The sequence below is a fragment of the Hydractinia symbiolongicarpus genome, chromosome 4, assembly GCF_029227915.1.
Source record: "Hydractinia symbiolongicarpus strain clone_291-10 chromosome 4, HSymV2.1, whole genome shotgun sequence".
Taxonomy (NCBI): domain Eukaryota; kingdom Metazoa; phylum Cnidaria; class Hydrozoa; order Anthoathecata; family Hydractiniidae; genus Hydractinia; species Hydractinia symbiolongicarpus.
The window spans coordinates 8,888,355-8,912,191 of record NC_079878.1 but is presented as its reverse complement, the minus strand read 5'-3'; the positions used below and the strand labels follow the sequence as shown (position 1 = coordinate 8,912,191).

Genomic DNA, 23,837 nt, shown 5'->3' with positions numbered 1-23,837 from the left:
ACAGCTGGCTAGGTCAGTGATTTTACATGCACTGTTATTTAGCACACTTATATTAAAATTTACCTGATAGCTGTGATAGTATTCCTGAAATGAATGACATGACATTTGGCAAATTGTCATATGGCACAACAATAGATGTGTCATCAAAGCTACCAATATCTTTGATGTCTGTTTTTCGTAAGTCGGTTCCTAATCCAATAACAGTAATAGTTGCACCATTTCCTTTGAGAACTTCAGCATTTTTTTGTATGCTTGATAAACTCTCTGGATCTGATTTGCCAGTCATAAACAAAATAACTAATTTTTTAGCATTAGCTCTAGCACCATTCGCTGTCGTGAGGACTTTTTCATTGACAACCTTTAAAGCATTATCAACCTTTCTAGTTCCCTTTGAAATTGTTAAGCTTCTAACAGCATTAATAGTGCGATCCTTTGAAATACCTTCTTTTAAAGAAAGCACAACTTTGGCAACATCAGCATATTTCACAACAGAAATGTGAACACCTTTGTTGCTAACATTATACCCTTTCAGATCATTGGATATGTACTGTTGAAGATTAGACAACCAAGTTGAAGGAGAATCCTTTGAAGTGTCTATTACATATACCAAGTCTAATGGGGCAGAAAAGCCTAGAGAAAACAATAAAAGATATAGTAAGACAAGTAATAATGATATTGCCTAAAATATCAGAATTCCATCATATTTTACTATGTAAAAGTATATCAAATGTATATAAAAACTTTGCTGTGAGAAATTTAATTTCGTAAACATACTTTATATTTCCCAAAATTTACTGAAGCACTTTATAGCTTTAGTTACCTCATCAAATCCAAATTTAACTATTCATAAAATTTAAAGATAAAGATTTATAGTTTTTATAAATAAATAAAAAATGTATTGATAGAATAAAGGAAAGCTCAGAAAAATATAAAAAAATATAATATCAACATTTGATCAAATTTTCTAGGTTCCATTTTATGAAGTATTAATAGGAATCAACTACATCTAGTTACCATAACTACAACAATCATTTATAAAAATTAAAACATAAGACATGTTGTTTTGAACAGGAACCTGACTAGATAATATTTTTCATATTCTATATAAAATGCTACGGGGGTGTATAACAAGCAACTTACCACATGGTTCATTGCTCACAACTTCAACATCATTTCTTTTATATAAACACCTATATCTGTTCAGATGACATACAGACGCATAAGTTCGTTTATTGCTAGCACAAATTGGAGCATAGTTTGGAGGACATACTTCACAATTACATTCTGTTGTTCCATCCAATCTTTGGAGGCATTTACCAAAATCACACGATGTTGTTTTACATTTGTCTATTGGAAAAAAAAAGAACTGCATGAATAACTATATTAGGAATACAACTCAGGTGACTTATGGCGTGACCACATAAAGTTTGTGTAGAAAATAATGACATCGTCATTGCAGCCTTAGGGTTTGATGTGTTTCGGTTTATATGTTAACAAAGTTGAATAACCCAGAAAAATATAGTTTGTCGCGTTTCATGAATTGCCAAATTGCTAAAATGATAATACCCATAAAAAATTATTTGCAGCCTATATGTTCTATATTAATGTCAAAAATCACTTGTTAATAAAAAACTTTGGTTACTTTATTAAATTGAAATCCATCAACTGTAATAATTATAGTGGACAACAGCATCGCAGAAAAAGTGGAATTTTCACAGCGTTCTGTACGCAGCTGATTTTTTTAATTTTGTACAGGATTATAAGATTTTTACATATAACAGTTCATAAATTCTCATAAAAGAGGTCACACAAAATGGTATCTCAAGTGACAAGACAGGCATAATGAGGTATAAAAAAGACATATAGGATACATTACGGAAATTCGCGAAATGTTTCCATGTGCCACCAACTTCTACTATCAAAACCCATAAACTAACAACACACCTGGATTTAACTTTTCTATAACTTCTGTCACAGTTCCATCGACATCAACAGGACCAGTGGTAACAATATTATTGATGTCATCGACTAACTCTTTAACCTTGTTGCTATCAGGTGGAAGTCCAACCGTGAGAACAATGATTTTAACACCACTATTTTCCAACTTTTGAGCAATGTTTGGATCAATATTTACTTGGTCGGTGACAAATACCAGCAACCTTTTTGCAGCCAACTTTCTTGCTCCGTAATTTGTGCTAAAAAGGTCTGACAAAACCACATTTAGGCCACCATTAAAATTATTTCCAGGAGCACCTGGTTTAATAAATGAAAGTTCGCTCTGTAACCCTTTTTTTATTTTGTGTTTGTTTAGAGGTATCTGTAACATAGCAGATTGTCCGTACGTCACAACACCAACTTGCACAGCGGTAGAGGAAATATCGTAATTAGCAATGACTTCTTTCATTAAATTACGTTGTTGGTTGTACAGTTGAGAATAGGGTCCACCCATTAAAATACCAATGTCTAACATATTATCAGCATCTGGAAAATGAATATAAAAAAGTAATATAGATGCATAAATGGTAACAAATAAAACGATTAAATTGTTGCAGGAAATTTCTCCAAATAAACACAAAATAGCAATAATTTTATTTATTTATTTTATTTTATTTTTTTCACCAGAATGGTGCGAATAAAATAATGAAAATAGCTTTAATATGCAGGATTTTTAAAGTCTTCCTACCTTTTTTGTTGCCAATGGCTTCCTCAAGTACTTTTGATAGCTTCGGTAAAGAATTCTCAAAATCACTGGTAAAGTCTGTTAAAACAATGTTATTAACTGGTGTAGCCTTCTTCAATTCGTCAACATCTGCTTTCTTTTTGTCCACAATAAATAACAGTTGGATTTTTCTCTTTTTCAGATCATTGGCAATGTCTGAGAGAACCAGAGATGAAGCTGGGTCGCTTTCTCCAGCAACGAAAGCAACAATAACTCGATTGGTGCTGTTATCACTTTTTTGGGCCATTTGACGAATTAAAGCGTCTAGTGCAGTGTCAAGTTTTCTGTCTTCTTTAAATTTTATTTCCTTAAACTCCTCCGAATTTATGACTCCCTCTATCAGAGTTTTAATCTTTTTATCATCAGCAAGACCGTTTGTGATCTTGCTGTTACTGTACAAGGGATACTGTAGGTTGCTTGTAGATGATGGGTAAAAGAACACTGAGAATTTGGCATTCTTGGATGGATCTTGGAGAGCATGGGCGTGGTTATTTAATATTTGTAGCATGCTGTTCAGTTTCTCATCATTAACATCTTTGGATATATCAAGTAAATAAAACATCTCGACTGATTGGGATAAACCTTGGATATATAAAAGAATAATAATGCTGTTACAACGTCTACTGTTTATGAATGTTAAAAATAGGATGAAAAAACTTTAAAATACTGAGTATGACAATGTAAATGTGCCTTTTATATTTTATTTAATTTTCAACATTTAATTTTTCTATCTCCTTAAACATTTTAAACAAAAAAATAGCATACCACATGGCTGACTTTTAGCAACTGTAACAGACATCTTCTTTGAGCAAACATAATAATCGAGATGACATTTACTTTGGTATGTTAATCCATTGCTACCACAAACAGGTTTGTTGTTATTTTTATCACAAACTTTGCAGACACATTCATATGACCGGTCAAGCTTAGAAAGACATTTGCTTCCAAAACTACAAGTAACCAATCGGCATGGATCTACAGAAAGTATAATAAAGTTAAATGTTGTATATACTCAAACTAGGTTCTTATGATGTACGATTACTTTAGCCATATCAAGTAAATGTACACATGTTACTGTCATATATAAGAATGTCAAAATTATTTGATTTTGAAGCTGAGATTCCAGTTTGCCAAAACATCAAATTAGAATTTCGCTTCTTACCCCTTTATGTGTTGCATTAATAATCCCTATGTCATCTTTACATATTATATAATTCAAAACTAAAATTATTAATTTTATCTTCAAAAATGGTCTTTAAACAAAATGCACGTCATATTATAACATCAATAAATACCTAAAATTTTACCTGGCAGAAGACTATCAATAATTCTTTTAGAAACGTCGTCATCATCCTTTTCATTTGCAGACGTTGCCACGTCTCCTTTTTCTCCTGCTAAATCAACAAGTTCTGTTGGATTAATATCTTGACCCAGACCAACAACAACAACCTTGTAACCTAGTTGTTCGAGTTTTTGCTTAACAGCAGGATCGGTAGCAGCTTCATATGTTCTAAATATAACTAATGTTTTTGCAGCATCTTTTCGGCCCTTCTCAAATAACATCTTAGCTTGAGTCAATGACGAGTCTATATCGTACCCTTCTCCACGATTTTGTATAGAATCAATAAACTGATACAATCTTTTCTTGTCTGTGTAACTATTTAAATGTGAAACTGTGCGTGGATAGTCCCCATTTAAGACAATTCCAACCAAAGTGTTTTTTGTTCCAATCGAGTAATCCTTCAGGATATTTTTTAACATTTCCTTTTGTCTCTTAAATAATTCCAGGTTTTTACGGACTGCTTTGGTGTCCAGGATAACAACAAGATCAAGAGTTTCACTTTGTGCTAATATGAATATAACATAAATTAGTACAAGATAAATTTGTACAGACAGCACAACAAAGAAAAACAAAATGAAGAACAAATGAAAAACAAAACAAACCTGCAGCTTTTCCTGCATTTTCAGACAAAATAGGTATAAGATTAGAAAGACCACCACCATCAATTTGTATAACTACACCACCTCTGGGTGAAGTTGGAAGTCCCTTAATATCTTGGGTATTCATATCTGTACCAGCACCAACCACTACAACTCTTACACCAGAATTCTTGATATTCTGCAATATACCTTTAATTTTAACTTGGTCCTTATTATCAATCTTTTGATCAAGTATTAGGACCAGCACCTTTCCCATATCTTTATTAGATCCTAAGGCATTATTTTTGACGAATGTGATTGCATCGCTGAGTTTATTGTAGTTGATGATGTTAAGCTTCATGCTTTCAATTTCTCTTTTTTGTTCACCCGATGATGGCGTAATTTGATTGATATAAATTTCTGTTTGTTCAGCGTTGGTATAAGACTTCTGATCATTCTCTGTAAACTCCTTGATGTCTTTTAAGTTTGAAATACTTAACTTTGATGTGTCGTGAACTAAGTACACTACCTTCAAAGGCTTTTGTATTTCTAGACAAAGATAAATTATGTTATAAATATATACCAGAAACATTAGAATAAGGTTAAATTACACATTTATTTTACACAATAACAAATACAGCAGTGCTTACCACAAGGCGAAGTTTTTACAAGAGAGATATACTTTTCATTAATGCAAGCGTATTTCAACAGGTGGCATTTCGTAGCATAAGTTCTCCCATCACTTCCACATACAAGTGAATAACCTTTGCTTTTGCATTCCGGGCAAACACAAGTTGCATTTGATGGAGACACGAGTTGGCAAATAGAATTAAACTGACAATTTGTTTCTTTACATGGATCTTAAATAAAATATAGCAAAATGCAATAACATAAGATTTTTATAATGTTAAAGAATCTTTCCAATAAGACAACTGAGAAGCTCCACTGGACAACTGACCGCATTAGGCCTAGCAACGCTATTCTTATATTTAGTATTATTCTCATTGGTATTCTTGATGTAAAGGCTACCTATACTTAGCCTTATCTCTAAAGTCAGCACTTTCTAAGTTCGAAGGTTAACACTGCATTTCGACCACAAGAGTTCCTATATTGCTACTTACACTACACTATAAGAAAAAGAAGGATATCTTACTAGGTTTGCTTGTGGACCTGATATCTTTGGTAATTTCTTTTAATTTGCTATTATTAACAGGTGGTTCAACAATAATGACTTTTCGGTAATCCGATGTAATCCTTTTTAGTTCATCTTTATCAATATCAGAACCAACACCAATGGTAATGATTTTAATACCATTGCGAGTAAATGATTGTGCAACTGCAGCAGGGTCTTCATCAGATTTTTTGTCAACAAACAACAATATAACTTTACCAACACCAATTCTAGCACCATTTTTAGTTGTGAACAAATCAGTATTTGTTGTTATTAAAGCTTTGTTTACATCAGAACCATCGCCAGGATATTCTAAAGAATCTAGTGCCTTAAGGATAGAGGGTGAATCCTTAGAATCTTTTAAATAGGAAACTACTTCAGCATTTTCACCATATAAAACAATTCCAACTCTTGTTGCTTGTAAAGATACATCATATGACTTTAATGTCTCTTTAATAATAGTCTTCATTGCTTTAAAGTTTTCATCAGAATTTGATGATGACACTCCCAGTACAATACCAAGATCGATTACTACTGGTGAAGCCCCTAATTATAGAAAATATATATCACTTAAAAATCTGTGCTTAGAGACTCGTAAGTTTTCTAAGAACTGGACAGAAGGTAGAAATCATCATAATAAAAATATATGATAATATTTGGTTAAAAGCAAGACTCACAGCTTAAACATATTTACCTGATGAAGTTGAAATAACTCGACTGACAATAGGGAACAGCTTATAAAGCTCATCAGCATTTGATATAATAGCAATGCTATCCATATTGTCAGCAATTTTTACTAGATCTTCTTGTTTGTTTTGCTCACCAAGACCAACTGTTATTATCTTTACATCATCATCTGTTCTCATTTTGTCAAAACTTTGAAGAGAAGAAGACTTTTGTCCGGCTGGTATGCCGTTATTTCTGAAAACAATTAAAACTTTTGCTGGTCTTTTAGGGAAAACTTCTGTATCAAACAAACGCTTCAATGTTATCAAAGCTGCTGGCACGTCTTCTCGGCCCTCTTTTGGAGACAAACCTTTAATCTGATTCAGTAATGTATTTGAAGGTTTTCCAGAAAGAATATCAATATCACCAGGCTTTCCATAACTGATGATAGAAACATGAGTTTTGTCATCATTAAAAGGCAGTGTTTTCACATTATTCTTAACAAAGGTTTTCATTGCATTATAATACAAAGCATTATTTGATGATGCGTCCATCATGTATGCAACGTGCAGATAACTAGAGATACCTAGGGAAAACATATTTAAATTAAACGATTAAAATCATCTATTTTAAAAAGAGTTATGTAACTTATTTAAAACAAAGGTAACACGTACTACAAGCTCCTTGTGAAGTAACCTTTAAGTTTTGGTTGTTCTGACAGGCATAACGTTTCATGTAGCATTCAGATGCATGTGTCTCTTCATTGTCATCACAAACTGGAGCAAATGACTTCTCGCAGGATGGACAAATACATTGTGCTGTTCCATCACTTCTTGGCAAGCACATAGAATAAAACTGGCAGTCTTTTTTTATGCATGGATCTATAAAAAAAGCATGGTGTTAGCTGCAGCCTACTCATGAATAGCACTTGTTGTTTTTGTGAATTTGCATAGATACGCAGAACTGAAAGAAACAAAAAACAAAAGTCAATTTAGGGAAAGTTTGTTTACATCCCTCTTTGTAAAAATTACACAATGTTATCAAGCTTTTTACCTGGTCTGCTAGAATCGGTTATTTTACCAACCACATTGTCAACATCATCGTTGTCTTTAACCACAAACACATTGTCATTTCCAGTCACATCTTTTATGTCATTCTCATCAACTTTTTCCCCAACACCGACAACAATAACTTTAATGTCATCTTTTTCCAAGTCGCCAATAGGATCTTTTGCATAAAATGGAGCTTTAGTAGTAAATAAAATAATTGATTTTCCTGCGTTTTGTCGTGTACTGTATTGCATTTCTGTATTTGCTAGCTGCAAACCTTCCTTTATTCCTTCTGATGAAGGTGACTGTCCATTCAATTTGTCAATTCGTCGTAATAACTGATTTCGATCAGTCAATGAACCAAGTGGTATTTCAGTAATACTGTCTGAGCCATATATTACAACACCAATTAATGTTGCACTGTTCGATATGGTTTCCCTAGCAATCATTTTTTTCACAATTTCTTTTTGCACTTGAAATTCTTTTTGTGATGATCCTTCATCAATTCCCATAACAAAGATCATGTCAAGCAATTTTGAAGAACCTAAAGATAAATACTAAATGTCAAAACTTGTCAGACATATTTCTCAATATTCCGTAAAATCATAATTTAAAGAAACAGCTTTTTAATTCTATTGCTGAACACAGTGACAGGAATGGTTTTAGGTTTACAGCACATTGCCTAAACTTATACTGCCTTAGAAAATATTTAACCTTAACCATGTCTCAATTTTCCATAATACAAAAAATTAAAAAAACAAAATTTGAAAGGGTCTAACCTTTAGCAGCTGATTTTCCTAACCCATCAGCGACAACTGGAAGTGTCTTTAATAAATCATTCTCATTCACAACAATTCCATCATCAGGCGAAGATGAGATTTTATTTACAGTATTATCAGCTACTTTACCTCCAACACCAACCACAGTGATTTGTATGTTTTCACGTTTCAGTTTTTTAAGAATTTCATTAAATTTTGACGATTTTTCTTGGTCATTCGGTCCATTAATAAATAAAAGAATATACTTACCTGCATCTTTACGCACTGAATTTTTATCTAACACTGATTTATTTATGGTGTTAAACACTAATGTTAAATTTCGTTTTCCATTGCCCTTCAGATTGTCGAGGGCTGAAAGCACACGCTGCTTTGTGTTTCCTTCTTTAAGTCTGAGTTTTACGTCTGCTTTATTACTGTACACAAGAATACTGACTCTAGATTTTGTTGTGGAAATTTCAAACGTTTGGATCAATTTCTCAATATAATCTCTAATTTTGTTCATGGTTTTAAAAGTTACATCTTCTGAACCATCAACAGCAATTACAATTTCAGTGGGTTTATCCATTCCTAAAATAATAAAATCCAACATTTTCAGCACTGCAAAATGACTAAAAGCAACGACAGATAATAAAATAGATAAAACTTACCACAAGCTGTATTCTTTAACACACTAAGTCGTGTATGCTGCGTACAAGCTGCGTTATTCATGCATTCAACATTAGCATACGTTTTACCATCACTACCACAAACTGGTTTAAAAGTTTCTTTAATACATAGTGGACATACGCACTCTACTGAGTTGTCGAGTTTCTTTAAACATGTTTTTGGTTCTTTACAGCTATTGCATGAAATGCCTGCAACAAAGATAGGGAACTTTATCGCAAATAAGAAAACAGTTTATTAAAATTGAAATGAATATATAAATAAATGCATAAAAATTAAAAGTTAATTTTAAATGTGTTACCTGTGCTGGTTTTGCCTCTTGCTTCTTTACTAATATCATTAACATTCTTTTCAGTAACAATTAAGACATTATCAACATCACCCGATAAAGGCTTTAAATTCTCTTTTTTAACCTTTGAACCAGCACCAACCACAATAATTCTAAAGTTCTTCTCTCCTAACTTTCTTGCTTGTTCTATATCTGCAGTTGTTGGCAATTTGTCAACAAATAAAACAATTGTTTTAGATGAATTAGGGCGGTAGGTGATTTCAGATTCAGCTTTTCGTAATGATGACAGTAAATTACGAGCATTGATAGGAGTCTATTTAAATATAAATTTTTTTAATAAAAAATAATTAAATATAAAAAGATAAAGAATTTAAATTATTACTTACCCGCAGAGTTATTATGTAGTTTAACAGTCCATTTTTTGATACATATTGTCCCATATCTTTAGCTACCTTGGCAAAAGCTTGTTTATTTAAAATCACAGCAATTGCAGAAGAGGATAAATCATATTCTTCAATCATTTTATATGCCACTTGTGACTGCAAATCAGCATTTCTTTTATTACTAGCTCCCAAAATGAAAGTGATGTCCAACTGTTGAACTTTTCCTAAAAAGGGAATTTGGTAATTTACTTCCTTTACTGTATTACAAATATCATGTTAAATTTTCATATTCCTACATAGCAATGTACTGTCTAGTAATAACGTAGCACCTTAACAAAATTACCTGAAGCTTCAGCTGCAATCTTTGAGATATCTGGTATAGTGTCAACTAGTTCATTGATATCCTTAACAATAACAGGTGACGTTTCTCCACCAATTGCGTTCAATTCATCCTTGTTGATCTTATCTCCTACTCCAATGACTGCAATTTTTACACCAAGACCTAACGTATGCAAATCACAACTTTATTATAAAAATTTAGTTACAGGAAAGACAAATGTTATTTTGAAGCAAATATTCATCTTGTCACTGCCAATCAATGCAGTATTACATTTCCTTATGCTAATTGCAGACACAATTAAGAAAGGTGCTTTGTTGCTTGTTCCTTAACATGTTTTAATTATCTAAGTAACAGTATACAAAAATATCTAAGTCAATCTACAAATAATTTAAGATAGGGATAAAAAAATCTGTAAAAAAATTACCTCTAACAAGTTTTGATGCTGCATTAACATCAATGGCACCATTAATATTATTTCTTCCATATAATACCAATACAACAAGTTTTCCGGCATCTTTTCTAAACTTTCCAAGTTTAACTTCTTCTGCAATTTTTCGGAGTTCAAGATCAATACGTCTATCTCCACCAGATTTTTGCATGTTGTCAATTGAATTACGTACACTTTTTTCTGTGCTGCCTTCACTTAAAGGCAAGTGTTGTCTGTCTTTTCCAAATGTAGCAATTGAAAATCTAGTTTTTACTGGAGATATTTTATACAGCTTAATTGCATTTTTTACATACTTCCTCATTTCATCAAAAACTTTGCGGGGAACAGACGACGAACCATCAATTATGTAAACAACATCCAATGAATTTGTAATACCTAATACAACAACAACCGAATGGTTAATTTGGAAAAACATAGTAGTAAAGGCTCGTAGTAAAGAGTTTCTATCAAGTACACATTATTTTGTCAATGCTGAACCTGAAAACTAATTCAGCTTAAACATAAGTAAAACAACAGATTCAATCTGAAATAATGCTTATCATTGAATAAACTATAGTAAATGCTGAGACGTACATCAGTTTATTACTTTAGAATGTTTTTTTCTATATTTCAATAGGTAATTTAAGAAATAGGCCAATAAGATTTTATAAACTTTTACAACGAACATACCACAGGATTCCGTCTTAGTGACTGTTATTGTTTCCTTATCTAAACAACCTCGTTTCTTCATCAAACACTCATTACCATATGTCTTTCCATCAGAACCGCATACTACTTTCAGTGGCAGGGAGCAAGTAGGGCATAAACATTTCGTTGAGCTATCAGCCTGTGTCACACAGACCCCATTATGATTACATTTCACATTTTTGCAGGCATCTGTTAACAAAATAATATCACAATTAGTCCTCGATAGGTTTGATGACACAGAACATTGTTCTTTGTCATTGTTTTTCTTTGCTTTACATTGCTTAAAATTCCACTTATGTTCTAAAAATTTTTATCGATATCGATGAAGTATAATAGCAAAGTTACCAAGACAAAGAAGATTAAATAAACATAAAATTAAACAATTGGAATGTAAAAGACGGTTGATGATATTACTTCTGTAAGTAAAACCGTAATAAGTACTACAAAAAAACAATAACTTTACCAATTGATAAGGCATCTTTAATATCATCAGAAATATCTTTTATAGCATCAGTAGACTTTGGTGTGATAATCACAGCATCCTTTCCCCCTAGCTTATTCACATCATCCTTTTCTGGCAAACCAAGCACAACTGATACTATCTTTACATCATTAGATGTAAATTTATCAGCCAGTACTATGCTCTTTTCATCTGGCTTACGATCAGTGAATAGAAGAAGTATCTTGTTTGGACAAGCAACAGTACCAGGACTGCAATCTGAAAAGAATTCTTGTTCTGCCTTTTGCAATGCTTTATCTAACCTGAAACCATCTGCAGGATGCCTCAATCTTTTTATCTCCTGCAAAAGATCTGTCTTTTTCACTACTTTGGTAACAGGAAGTTTTAAAATAGGTTCTTTGCCATATAAAATAACTCCAACTGTTTTATTTCCACTTGAGAAATCATATTTTTCCAACATTCTTTCAAGAATTTCTTTAGCCATAACAAACTTGTCGCCAGACTGAGCACCAATTAAAACACCAATGTCAAGTGGGTGGGGATTGCCTAAAAATAAATCACAAATCACAAAATGACCAAAAACAGTTGTAGTTGATATACAGTTAATACAGCAATAGAGATTTCATTTTCATTTTCTCACACAGGCAAGTGAAGACCTCTCAGTTATTTTTATAAAAAGGAAGATTTAAATTTTATCTCACAAGCATCTTGTCATAATCTTTTAATGAAATACAATACATTAAAAATACATAATATTATTGTTGAAATAAAAAGATTTGTGAAAGATATGTACCAGCAGAAGATCCAATTTCTTTTATAACTTTTGAGAAGGTTGATGGTAATTCATCTACTGTGTTTGCATTGACTGTCGTTTCATCTACAACTTTAGGAAAACGCAATTTGGAATCCCCAAATTCAACAAATATAAAGTTGGGCCTATGCATCTCTTTTAATTTCTTTACAGCTTCTGTTAATTCTTTATGTCTTTTGGGGTGTTCTGATCCAGTTGTCAATGCTACTATAACTTTTTTCGAATTTAATCTAAAACTCTTAGAGGCTTCGTTAACTATATGCATCATTCCAATATCTAGGTTACGTGTTCCACCTATTTTGCTGATTTTAGAAATTCCATTACTGATAACATCTTGATTAGTACCAAGATTTAATTCAACAAATTCTTGTGCTGTTTCACCAAACCCAATTAGACCGACTCGGACATCTTCAACCGACAAAGTGAAGGACTTGAGCATGTTTTTAACATAGTCCTTCATGGCACTAAGTTGATAGGTTGTAACATCAGATGAAATGTCAAGTAGAAAGATAATATCCAATTCTTTCTTAATAACTAACAAAAAAGAAATACAATGCGTTTAGGAATCTTTTCTTTTATTTATCTAAATAGCTTAAAAACGTTATTAATAAGACTTATTAAAGGGCATTCAATGCATTCAACTGCTAGTGGTTAATATATATATGTACAATCTGAAAAACTTTTGTAATCAATTTCTTTGTCATTCAGATAAATTCTTTAACTAGTTATAAAGATTGCCACTGATCAAATAACGTTGATTTTCACAGTTTAATAGCTATAGCAAAACAGAAATACAATTCAGATTCTCTTTTACAGCAAAAACATTATGTAAAACAGAAAGAAAAGAAAAATAACGGCCTGTAGCACAACAGGTCGTTTATTGTATTTAGTAATTCTAACAGCGTTCTCAATAAATGTTGGATTCTTAAAATTGTTAGGTGAGATTGATTTCAATTTGATTGATAAAAAAAAGTCAAGGAGTCAGAACAACATCCATCGTAAACAAAAAGAGAAGTACGCATACCACAAGGCTGTGTCTGTAGTAAAGCAACATTTTTATTTTGTTGGCAAGCATATTGCTTCATCCAGCATAAGCTAGCATAGCTGTTTCCATCATTTCCACATACTATGTTGTATTCCATTTTACAAACTGGACAAACACAATCAGTTGTTCTGTCTGGTTTAGCAAGGCACTTACCAAAGAAATCACAGGCTTTTTCTTTGCATGGATCTAACAATAAGAGAAAAAAATAACTTTAATGAGGTGATGAAAATTACTCTAAAGTTACACATCATGTTCCATTTATACTTCTAAATGTGTAAGTACACATGTTTTGTTTCTGTTTAACTACACTACCTTGAAGAAAATAACAATAAAAATCAACTAAATTGCTGACATACTCCATACTGTTATTGTAGAGAACTCATAAACTTTACCTGGTGTCACTGCATCCTTGACTGAATCCACAACATTTTTTATATCTTTGTCACCTTTTACATGCTTTTTGCTCGAATCCGTTATTTGGTTCAAAATATTATCGTTTATATTCTTACCAAATCCAATTGTTATTAATTCTATGCCAGTGTTTTCAAGCTCTCTGATAAGTCCTTTTACATCTGGTTCAGGCCTTTGGTCCAACATTACAATTATCTTTTGTTTAACGCCATCAATTTGTGCATCCTTTAGCATGGTTTTTGCTGATGATAAAGCAAGATCCAGTCTTTTACCATCTCCAGGGTTGCTTACAATTTTGATTGCTTCTTTCAAGTCCCTATTTGTTATAAACTTTCCCATTGAGATAGCTTTGGAAGGGTATCTTCCGTAAGAGAGAACTCCTACTTTGGTTTTCTTACCAATCAACAACTTATCAACAATACTTAACACTGTTTCTTTCTGTAAGTGAAACTGCTTCTGTTGATCAGATGACGATGCACCAACAATGAAGAGCAGTTGAAGTTTTGGTGATGTTGCTATAAAGAACAACATGACAGTACCGTACCAGATTTCTTTCTATTTTCTGTTAATTGCTTGTATTCCAAAAACGGATTCAAGTTAAGCTTGATGAATGAAAATTTACCTGTATTCCTACCTGTATTCTTACCAACGATTTCAAAGACGTCAGGAACAACTTTGGGAAGATCAGTAACATGATTAACAAGAACAACGTTTTTATCTTGAGATGCAATGTAGCCGAAGTCATCTTTTCTTATGTTTTCTCCAAAACCAACAACTGTTATTTTGACACTTCTCTCTTTAAGAGTTGTTAATAATGGAAGTAATCTTTCTTTAACAGATTCGCTATAACTTCCACCAACAAAAAGTATGAGTTGTTTGGTGTTGTTACTTTTTGCTGTATTTGAAAAGATATCGTCTTTAACTAAAGCAAGCACATTGTCAATCCTACGTGAACCACCCAATTTTTGCAATTTTGATAAAACATGAACCAATTTTTGTTGATCAGTATCCAAACTAGCAATAACTTCAGCTTTCGATCCATAGTTTACCAGGGCCATTTTAGACTTACTGCCATGATGATTTATGTCATTACTGATAAATTGAACTATTTGAGCTATATCATTGTAATCTATGTTGTTTGATGTATCAATAGCATAAACAATGTCACTTGCTAAGGTAAGAGCTACAAAAAAGAAAAAAGAAAATGAACAATTTACCAAATAGTTGGTAAATGGAGGGTTAAAATCAAACGCAGTAGTAAACAAGAATTACATACAGCATGGTTTGATTGCTGCAACATTGATCTCTTTATTTGTTTGACAAGCTCTTAATTCAAGATAACATTGGCTGGCATATGATAAGCCGTCACTTCCACAAACAGTTTTATATTTATTTTCACATTGATGACAAACACACTTCGCTGTGTTTGTTTCTGTTCGTGAACATGATGCAAACTGGTGACACACTTTTTCATCGCAAGGATCTAAAAAAAATAAAAAAACACTGATACAATGATTTGGTTTAAAGGAGATAAAGTTCTAAAATATTCTCAAAATAATAAAAAATATTTAATGATAATCTAAATTCAGTTTAAATTTTTTTAAAAGACTATCACATTGGTCAAGTTCTAATTTCCTTATTTTACATCTCCAAAAGCAGTCAAGGAACATTTCTATGATTAAAAGTGATGAGTTACCTTTGCCTGATTTTGAATCAATATTCTCAACAGTCTCCACCAGAGAATCATCATTATCAATAACTAACGGAATTCTGTTTTCTTTTAGGAACTTGTCATTGACAGTTTTTTTGTTCTTTCCCAACGTAACAACGATAACTTTCATTCCATTGTCCTTAATACTTACAAGAGCATTTTTTGCCATGTCATCAAGGTTTTGATCGGTAAATAAAACTATTGATTTAGTTTTCGAGTTTTGATTACTTGCTTTAAACACCCGAATTGCCTCGTTTAATCCATTTGTAACGTCATTGCCACTAAGATTATCATACTCAAGAATTCTTTTAATGAGATATTCCTTGTTAGAAGTTAACTGATCCTTATATATAGCAGGGCTGTATATTATAGTACCTGCATGAACATCATGTTGAGAATATTTATCTTTCTTCAATAGTGCTATGACAAGTTCTTTTTCTCTTTCAAAGTTTCTTGTAGCAGTTTGCTCATTAGACTGACCAGTGCCAAGTATGAAAAGAATTTCCATTGATGATGCAGTTGCTATATTAAAATAAAAAGCTACATAAAGACTCAAAACTCAAAAACAACAATAATTACATTTAAAATAAATATTTTAAAGTTACATTCACATTAACATAATGTAATTAAAAGAACAAAAATAAAATAAAACAACCTAAAAAAGAGCTACCTGTTGATTTTGAAACAGCCCTTTTAATGCTGGAAACATTCTCATCTAACTTTGATGAATCGTCAATCAGTACGACATAGTTTGGCTCAGTTGCAATATTATTTAATTCATCAATATCAACTCGTTTTCCAAGGCCTACAGTAACAATTTTTACACCATCTTGTTTTAATTTAGACACATCAGATAACATTTTGGATGCATCACTGTTTTTGTTATTGCTTGTTGTAATGAGGACCAAAACTGTTGCAGCATCTTTTCTGAACCTATATTGAACGTTTGAGAGTATATACGAAAATGCTTTTTTGAAATCTGCTTCCTTTTTTTCTTTTAGGGTGATGCTGTTGATGTTATTCACATAGTCATCTTTGGTTATATCTTGATCAAGCTTTACAATGGACCGTACACTGTCATCGAATAAAACAATTTCCATTCTAACATTATCTCCAGTGGAAAAATTATAAGAATCTAAATCTTTCTTTATGTAATTCTTTATTGACTCAAGTGTTTCTTCATTTGTTAATTGGGATACATCTAAGAGGTATATTAAGTCCATCTTTTTGTCGAATGCTATATAAATAAAAAATAAATAAAAGGTACAAAAAAAGTATTTGCACAAAATACGGCGATGACAAGAATTGAAATTGAAAGAAATCAACTTGATGAAAACTTCAAAAAACAAGTATATAAAAACAAATGAACATACAAACAAAACAAAAAATTTGGATCTTAACTACATGTGTAAACAAAAAAATTACCACATGGCTTCTTGTTAATTAGGAAGATATTTTCTTTTTGCACGCAAGCTTTCTTCTTGATGTGACATTCACTTGCTTGGGTGCTTCCATCACTGGCACAAACAAAATGTGGTGATTTGACATCACTACATGATGGACATACACAATGCACATCTTTTCCTGATTGACGTACACATGTTTTATCCTTTCCACATGGTGAAGATAAACATGGATCTATTAAAAAAAGGATTTGATTTTTTTAGAATGATGAAGGTCCTTCTGCAATATTGTATTTGGAACTTCCATACAATAATAACATCTTTGAATAAGTTATTGAAAAAATTAAATCATAAGGTCTTTTTTAAATATAATAGTAAAAAACTGTTGAATATTACATACCCGTAAACGAATCCTCTATTGCTTTTTCTAGGACATCATCTATATTTTTAGGATCATTATCTTTGGTAATAAGGATGCCGTTTTTGCCATCACCAGTGATTTTATCAACGGTATCCTGATCAACTTTCCCTCCAACACCAATACTTACAATGTTGACACCTTGGTCACGTAATAACTTCACGGCAGGTTCAACATCTTCCATTGTCTCGCTAACAAATACAACCAATGTTTTTTCTGAATTTGGTCTTCCACCACTAGATTGTAAAAAAAAATTATCTGATGCCACTTGCAAAGCTTCTTTTAAATTACCATCTCCCGATTTAAGGTTAAGCGAATAAAGAAGCCTCTCTACATCATCGGTATTTGTTAATTTTCCCTGCAAAATAGCACTGTTGCCATATGTTATGATTCCAGCCTTCAAATTATCTCTTTTCTTGGATAATGATGTTAAAAGCTCTTTAGAAATATCCAGTTGTTTATCAAAGTCACTTGATGACATTTCTGATGTAAATCCCAGTACAAAACCTACATCCATGATGGGCTTTGGATCTGAAAAAAGGCATGTTTGATTTTATTTCTTAACATAAAAGTACTGGACATAAATATATATATTTTGTTATTATTATGCTGCAGAATATTATTAGCATGACCACACTACATTTTATCAATAGAGTGCAAAGTTAGCATGCATCCAATGTAGTTTATCTTTGAAGCACCTTTGAGATTGAAATAATTTAAATGACGAAGGTGAAAATAACAAAGTTTTCCATGATACTAACTGCAGAATTTCCTTATTTTCTCTAATTTGTTAGCAAATATGTACAGTAAATAAACTGTCACCTACTTTTAAGATCTTGTGCAGTTTCGTAAATATCATCAAACACATTTGGGAAGCTTTTTATGCCAGGTAAGAATTTCACATTATTTCTATTACCAATAATATCTCTGACATTTTCTTTGTTGAATGCTGATCCGAAACCAATAAACAGTACTCTAACATTCTCTTGCTTTGATAACGAGGGTAATGAGTGCGTAATCGAGTCTTCCATATTATTTGGAAAAGGCGCAGATGAAATGAATACAACAACTTTTGGGATGCCTTTCCGTGTTAGCATGGGTGACTTGAGTAATTTTACAGCCTTTAAAAAATCTCTTGTTTCACTTCCTTTGACGACAGGTGCCAGTATGTTTTCCAAAGGCTTCGAATTAACGTCCAAAATAGGTAACACTTTGTTTATTTCGTCTCTCTTGTAACCAGATAAAATAAAGCCAATTCCTGTTTTATTAGTATTTCCAGATGACGTTTTGACTAATTCCTTTATTAATGTTTTGAATGTTTTTATTTCAGATGACTTCACTGCATTTGATATATCCAAAACAAAAATGAAATCAACGCTATCAATAGACGCTAAAAAGCATAATAACAAATATAAAAAAATGTAAATTTAGCATTACACTGAGTATTATTAACAAAGTTTCTTAAAAATTTGTACTAATTTATCACCTCCCTAAATTATTTCTGCACAAGAACAACAAGATTTTACTTCGCAACAGAAAAATGTTTTCATCACATACTGTTACAACAATATATAAGTAAGTGTACCAATGGCTAAAATATTTCTCTACATTCTTAAATTACCAAAATTCATTTACATCAAGTGCAATAAATATATGCTTACCACAAGGTTTTTCAATGGTTGTTGTTATTTTCACATTTCTTTTGCAAGATTCCTCCCTAAGGTAACATTCACTTGCATATGTTTTTCCATTATCCCCACAAACTGGTGCATACGCTTCATCACATGTAGGGCATTGACATAACGGTGTTTGATCAATTTGCCGAACACATGTAGAATATGGCAGGTCACACTTGGTATTGCTACATGGATCTAGATGTAAAAAACACATTAAGACTTTAGTACAAGACTTGTTAAGTAGATACCTACAAATAAGCAAATAACGTTTTTGTGTAATAACATCGCTAATACCTGCTTTTATCACAGCTCCAATCTTTTTGCTTGTATCAGCACTCATATTGTTAATATTTGGAACAAGAACTATGTCGTTTCTATTTCCAGTAAGGTCAATCAAATCTTTGGGACTGACTTCGTTGCCCATACCAATGACAACGACTTTTATCCCTTGATCTTGAATACTTCGAACAAAATCTTTTTCTTTTTTAATAGGCTTTTGATTGACAAATAAAACAAGGACATTGGAAGAGGTTGATGTCAATTGCTTGTATCCTAGGGATAACGGCATAATAATATTCCCTTTATTGGCGTTTGATGAGTAAACACGTAAATTTGCAATTTGTTTTTTAAGTTCGCTTGATTGTGCATACTGTCCGAACGGTATGGCTACATAATTATTTGAGCCATAAATCACAACACCAATATTAATCGGAGGTACAGAGACTAAATCAACCATGTTTAAAACTAATTGTTTTTCTGCAGAAAATATTTCTTGTTCTTTATCACCAGTTGCACCCAGTAGAAACATGATATTATGCTCAACGTTTTTTCCTAAAGAAAGATTTGTAATGGTGTGTAAGAAAGGTCAAATGATTATGCATCTATAGTTTGTGAACATTTATGATTATGTTAGACCTATTATTATCTTTAGGAGCTTTTCTAATAACTCGTTTAGATATCAAAATCTAATTTTAGTTACAAATAATGAATAAAGAAACGTATCTAAGATAACACTCAAACCTCAGAACATAGGAACTTTTATCTGACGTTAAACATTAACACAGCTTTTGTAGTGAAGTGAAAATAACATACCAGTTATTTTACCAATTACATCTGTAATATTTGTTGATGTATCTGGTAATTCATCTGTTTTATCAACAACTAAAATGTTATCAGGATTTGGAACTAAACCTTTTAAGTCTTCTTTTACATTTCCGTCCGTGGTGATAATCAGCAGGTCTATGTCAGCATTTTCAAACTTTTCTTTGAATAATGCTGCATCTGAATCAGTCCAGGAAAGACTTCTTCCATCAACAAGCAATGCCAACAAACGTTTGGAATTTTTTCTCACAAATAGTGGATTTTTCACAATTGCATCAAGTATGTATTGGAATGTGAGTTTAAAGTTTCTTTTTCCATTTATTCTTCCCATTTTGGAAAGAACATTATTTACAATAGTTTCACTGATACCATTTTTAGGTGATAATTGCAAAACAGCATCAGAGGCATAGTTTAGAATACCAACATGGATTTTGCCGCTTTTAAAGTCTTTTGTTTTTACATCTTTGGCAACAAATGATTTAAATGCTTTAAATGTTTCTGTGGAAACACCATCGGAACTGTCAATAAGGTATATCATATCAATATCACTATTAATGGCTAAAACAAAAAATTATTATTAGTCATTTTAATAGTGATTAAATGCAAAAAAGATCTCAGCAAGATATAAGAAAATTGTTCAAGTTTAAGTGATTGGTGAAACGTCGATTTTGAAATGATTTACTGTGCACATTAAAAACCTTAAAAAATTAAAGTTTTAATCCTAAATGCTGAAAAAGTTATAAATATAAAACATACTTAATTTGCAAAAGAACTTACAACACGGTCCTTGTTTAAAAATACCAACAGCAATATTATTCTGACAAGAGTAACGCCTCATGTAACATTCACTAGAATATGTCTTGCCATCTTTTCCACATATTGGTTCGTATATATCTGTACACGATTTACATACACACTCTGCAGAATTATCTGGTTTCCGTATACAATGTGAGTATCTATTGCAAGATATCTTATTGCATGGATCTAAACAAGTTATGAGGTAATAAAAAAGCTAGATAACACAGTAGAAATATACAAAAAGAAGATATTTTTCAAATTAATTTGTTATATAATGATTAAAACATATTGAAACAGTGGTTCAAAAATTTTTCTAATTTGTCAACACCAACACACCTTGTCTAGCATTGTCAATGACATTCTTGATTAGTTCACTTATCTCTTCACCATCTAAGTCTATTTCAGATGGGATATTAAAAATCTTTTCTTTGTTGCTACCGAGGTTTGTTAGATCTTCTTTATCGGCATCAGGGCCCACACTAATTGGTATTATCTTAACATCTGTCAATGCATTTAACTTATCGTTAAATGGTGATAATTTCTTAACAACAAAAGTAACTAAAACTTTTGGCACAGTGGGTCGTGCTCCATTTGATTTAATAAATAATTCATCTGCGACAGTCTTTAAGCCTTTATCAATAGCAGAACCAAATCGAGGATTTTGTAAGTTCTTGATGGCCTTTGACACTGCATTTTCGTTGTCATACTGATTTAACTTAAATGCAAGCCTGCCATCAGTTCCATAAATTACAGACCCTACTTGGGTTGCATCCTTTTCAATTTTGAAAGCATTTAACAATTTGGCAGCTATTACTTGTTCATAACTAAATAATGAAGCATTCTCTGAAGCAGCAAACAGAAAGCCCAAATCCAAGGGTTGTGGTGAAACTAAAACAAAAATAGGAAAATTTTATTTCATGTCACAAAAAGAATCTGTATACGAAATTAATAAAAACATAATGCTCATTTGAATCATTGTTGTATTTAATATCGCTCAAAATAATGCATTTTACCAGTTGCTTGACTGACAGCATATGCCAATTTTTCAAGAAGGTCAGTTAAATCATCTGAAGTAGAAACAATACCACCATTGACAACATTTGTAGTTTCCTTTAAGTCCTTTGAAAGTACATCTTTATTTAATCCAACAATAACAACTTTAGCTCCATTCTTTTTTATCATATTGATTTTCTCTGTAATTGCAGATTCTTTTGTCACACTGGGATGAGAAGCCATAAATATAATGATAGTTTGTGGTATATTATCTCTTGAATTAGGAAGAATATTGTCATTTGCGTATTCTATAGCCTCAACTAGTTGGGGTGGTCCTCCATTTTTCTTTAGTTGCGACAATGCTTTATTTATGGCATTTATATTATCACCAGCAGATAGTGATAATAGAGAGCTAGGTTTCGTTCCATAGGTAACAATGGAAACCCTAGCTAAATCCTTTGAAATTTTGTGTCCTTGGACTTGTGATTTTATGGTTTGAGCAAGAGTTTTTAGTTGTTCTTCTGAGATACCTTCGGAAGTGTCAATTAAATAAACTAGATCAACTGCTTTTTTGGAACCTATAAAAAAAGAAAATGAACATTCTGGCATACAATAACATGATCACAACAAATCTACCTGTCCTGAAGTTTATAATCTTCTTAATATTATACCCTATTGAAGGGGTATTGGTAATTTTTGAGTTGTGAGTTCCGTGAGTTGCTAGTTATGACTTGCCAAATCAGTGAGTTGTCTTATTTTATGATTAATTTGGAGTTGCTTATAAACAATTAAATAAAAATCTAAAGACTTCAGGTAACATTTTTGCTTGGAAACAGATTAAAAATGGGAATTTTTTTTGATTTTCTCCACAAGTGTTTTTAAACTAGGTAAAAACTTTTTTGTCATCACAATAATGCATGATTTGAGAGAAACAAATTGAAAATTTAAATTAAGTCATTCACAGCAACATAAATCAAATTTTTACCCCTTGGGGAATCAATAGAAAAGTCATAAAACTTTTTTTGGTTTTGTGAACCTGAAGAAGAAAAAGGTACCATTTTAAAATCAATAGGGGATTGGTGCATATGAAACGTATGATGCACTTTCTTATGATTAAAGCATACCATACAAACTATTCAGGGTGTGGTAGTTTAGGGTATTTTGAACTTTTTAGGGTATTTAGAACTTTTTAAATAAAAGAGCGGTTTTTAATCAATACTAAAATTTATTATTTATTATAAACAACTTATACAATTTCTTCGTTAAAAAAATGGAGATATTAACTATCAGCTCCAAACATGCTTTTTATTATTTTGGTTAACTTTTTTTACAACTTGCATAACACAATTTCTTTCAAATATATTTAAAAGTGATTAACCTCATTGTAAAATGTTTTGCTTTACCTCTTAGCAGTGAAGGACGAAAAAAGAGATCTTTAGCTCTTTGCCTTGTGTGTGTTCTGATTGTTCGAAAAATGTGGTTCAAGGCATTGTCCTACATTTTGCATAGAAAAAAGCATATAACTCACAGACCAAAAAAACAATAACAAAATGTTTTATGCTCGTTTGTGGGGATGTTACGAATAGAAACATGTCATATAGCTATAAGATGGTAGAAAGATACAATATTTCAAATCATTTTATTAAATTCATAAGTCACAAAAATACTGAGTTTGATTTGCTTTTTAGTACTTGCAGGTTCCTGAGCTTTATGGATTCTGTACATAAGGTCAAATCTACCTCCACCCACCACCAACAATCAGTGGCATGGCAGCGAAGGGGGATTGTAGCCATATTAAATTTCTAAAGTGAAGTGTTTTTGTGTATAATTTAATTAAAATTTATATTGGAATTTGTTATTCAAAGATCCTACAGAAATAACTTTATTGTTTCAAGT

General features: G+C 31.8%; 1 protein-coding gene across 1 annotated transcript in view; it reads right to left on the bottom strand.

Annotated features, from left to right (window-relative positions):
* Positions 1–23,837, bottom strand: part of LOC130641104 (uncharacterized) — a 116,004-nt gene that overhangs the window by 76,239 nt on the left and 15,928 nt on the right. The window contains exons 20-55 of the mRNA XM_057447768.1: positions 21,962–22,519; positions 21,285–21,836; positions 20,928–21,134; positions 20,142–20,708; positions 19,344–19,880; positions 19,035–19,244; positions 18,200–18,763; positions 17,356–17,904; positions 16,978–17,190; positions 16,223–16,789; positions 15,538–16,074; positions 15,118–15,324; positions 14,464–15,024; positions 13,823–14,356; positions 13,410–13,616; positions 12,368–12,919; positions 11,578–12,120; positions 11,097–11,303; positions 10,404–10,802; positions 9,983–10,141; positions 9,643–9,863; positions 9,269–9,569; positions 8,952–9,158; positions 8,305–8,871; positions 7,530–8,069; positions 7,151–7,357; positions 6,505–7,062; positions 5,793–6,356; positions 5,290–5,499; positions 4,664–5,188; positions 4,027–4,566; positions 3,485–3,694; positions 2,684–3,301; positions 1,945–2,481; positions 1,141–1,347; positions 64–630 (exon numbers count right to left, since the gene is read on the bottom strand). Of these exons, the coding sequence (XP_057303751.1) occupies positions 64–630; positions 1,141–1,347; positions 1,945–2,481; positions 2,684–3,301; positions 3,485–3,694; positions 4,027–4,566; positions 4,664–5,188; positions 5,290–5,499; positions 5,793–6,356; positions 6,505–7,062; positions 7,151–7,357; positions 7,530–8,069; positions 8,305–8,871; positions 8,952–9,158; positions 9,269–9,569; positions 9,643–9,863; positions 9,983–10,141; positions 10,404–10,802; positions 11,097–11,303; positions 11,578–12,120; positions 12,368–12,919; positions 13,410–13,616; positions 13,823–14,356; positions 14,464–15,024; positions 15,118–15,324; positions 15,538–16,074; positions 16,223–16,789; positions 16,978–17,190; positions 17,356–17,904; positions 18,200–18,763; positions 19,035–19,244; positions 19,344–19,880; positions 20,142–20,708; positions 20,928–21,134; positions 21,285–21,836; positions 21,962–22,519 (15,009 nt within the window). The remainder of the gene's footprint in view (positions 1–63; positions 631–1,140; positions 1,348–1,944; positions 2,482–2,683; positions 3,302–3,484; positions 3,695–4,026; positions 4,567–4,663; positions 5,189–5,289; positions 5,500–5,792; positions 6,357–6,504; positions 7,063–7,150; positions 7,358–7,529; positions 8,070–8,304; positions 8,872–8,951; positions 9,159–9,268; positions 9,570–9,642; positions 9,864–9,982; positions 10,142–10,403; positions 10,803–11,096; positions 11,304–11,577; positions 12,121–12,367; positions 12,920–13,409; positions 13,617–13,822; positions 14,357–14,463; positions 15,025–15,117; positions 15,325–15,537; positions 16,075–16,222; positions 16,790–16,977; positions 17,191–17,355; positions 17,905–18,199; positions 18,764–19,034; positions 19,245–19,343; positions 19,881–20,141; positions 20,709–20,927; positions 21,135–21,284; positions 21,837–21,961; positions 22,520–23,837) is intronic.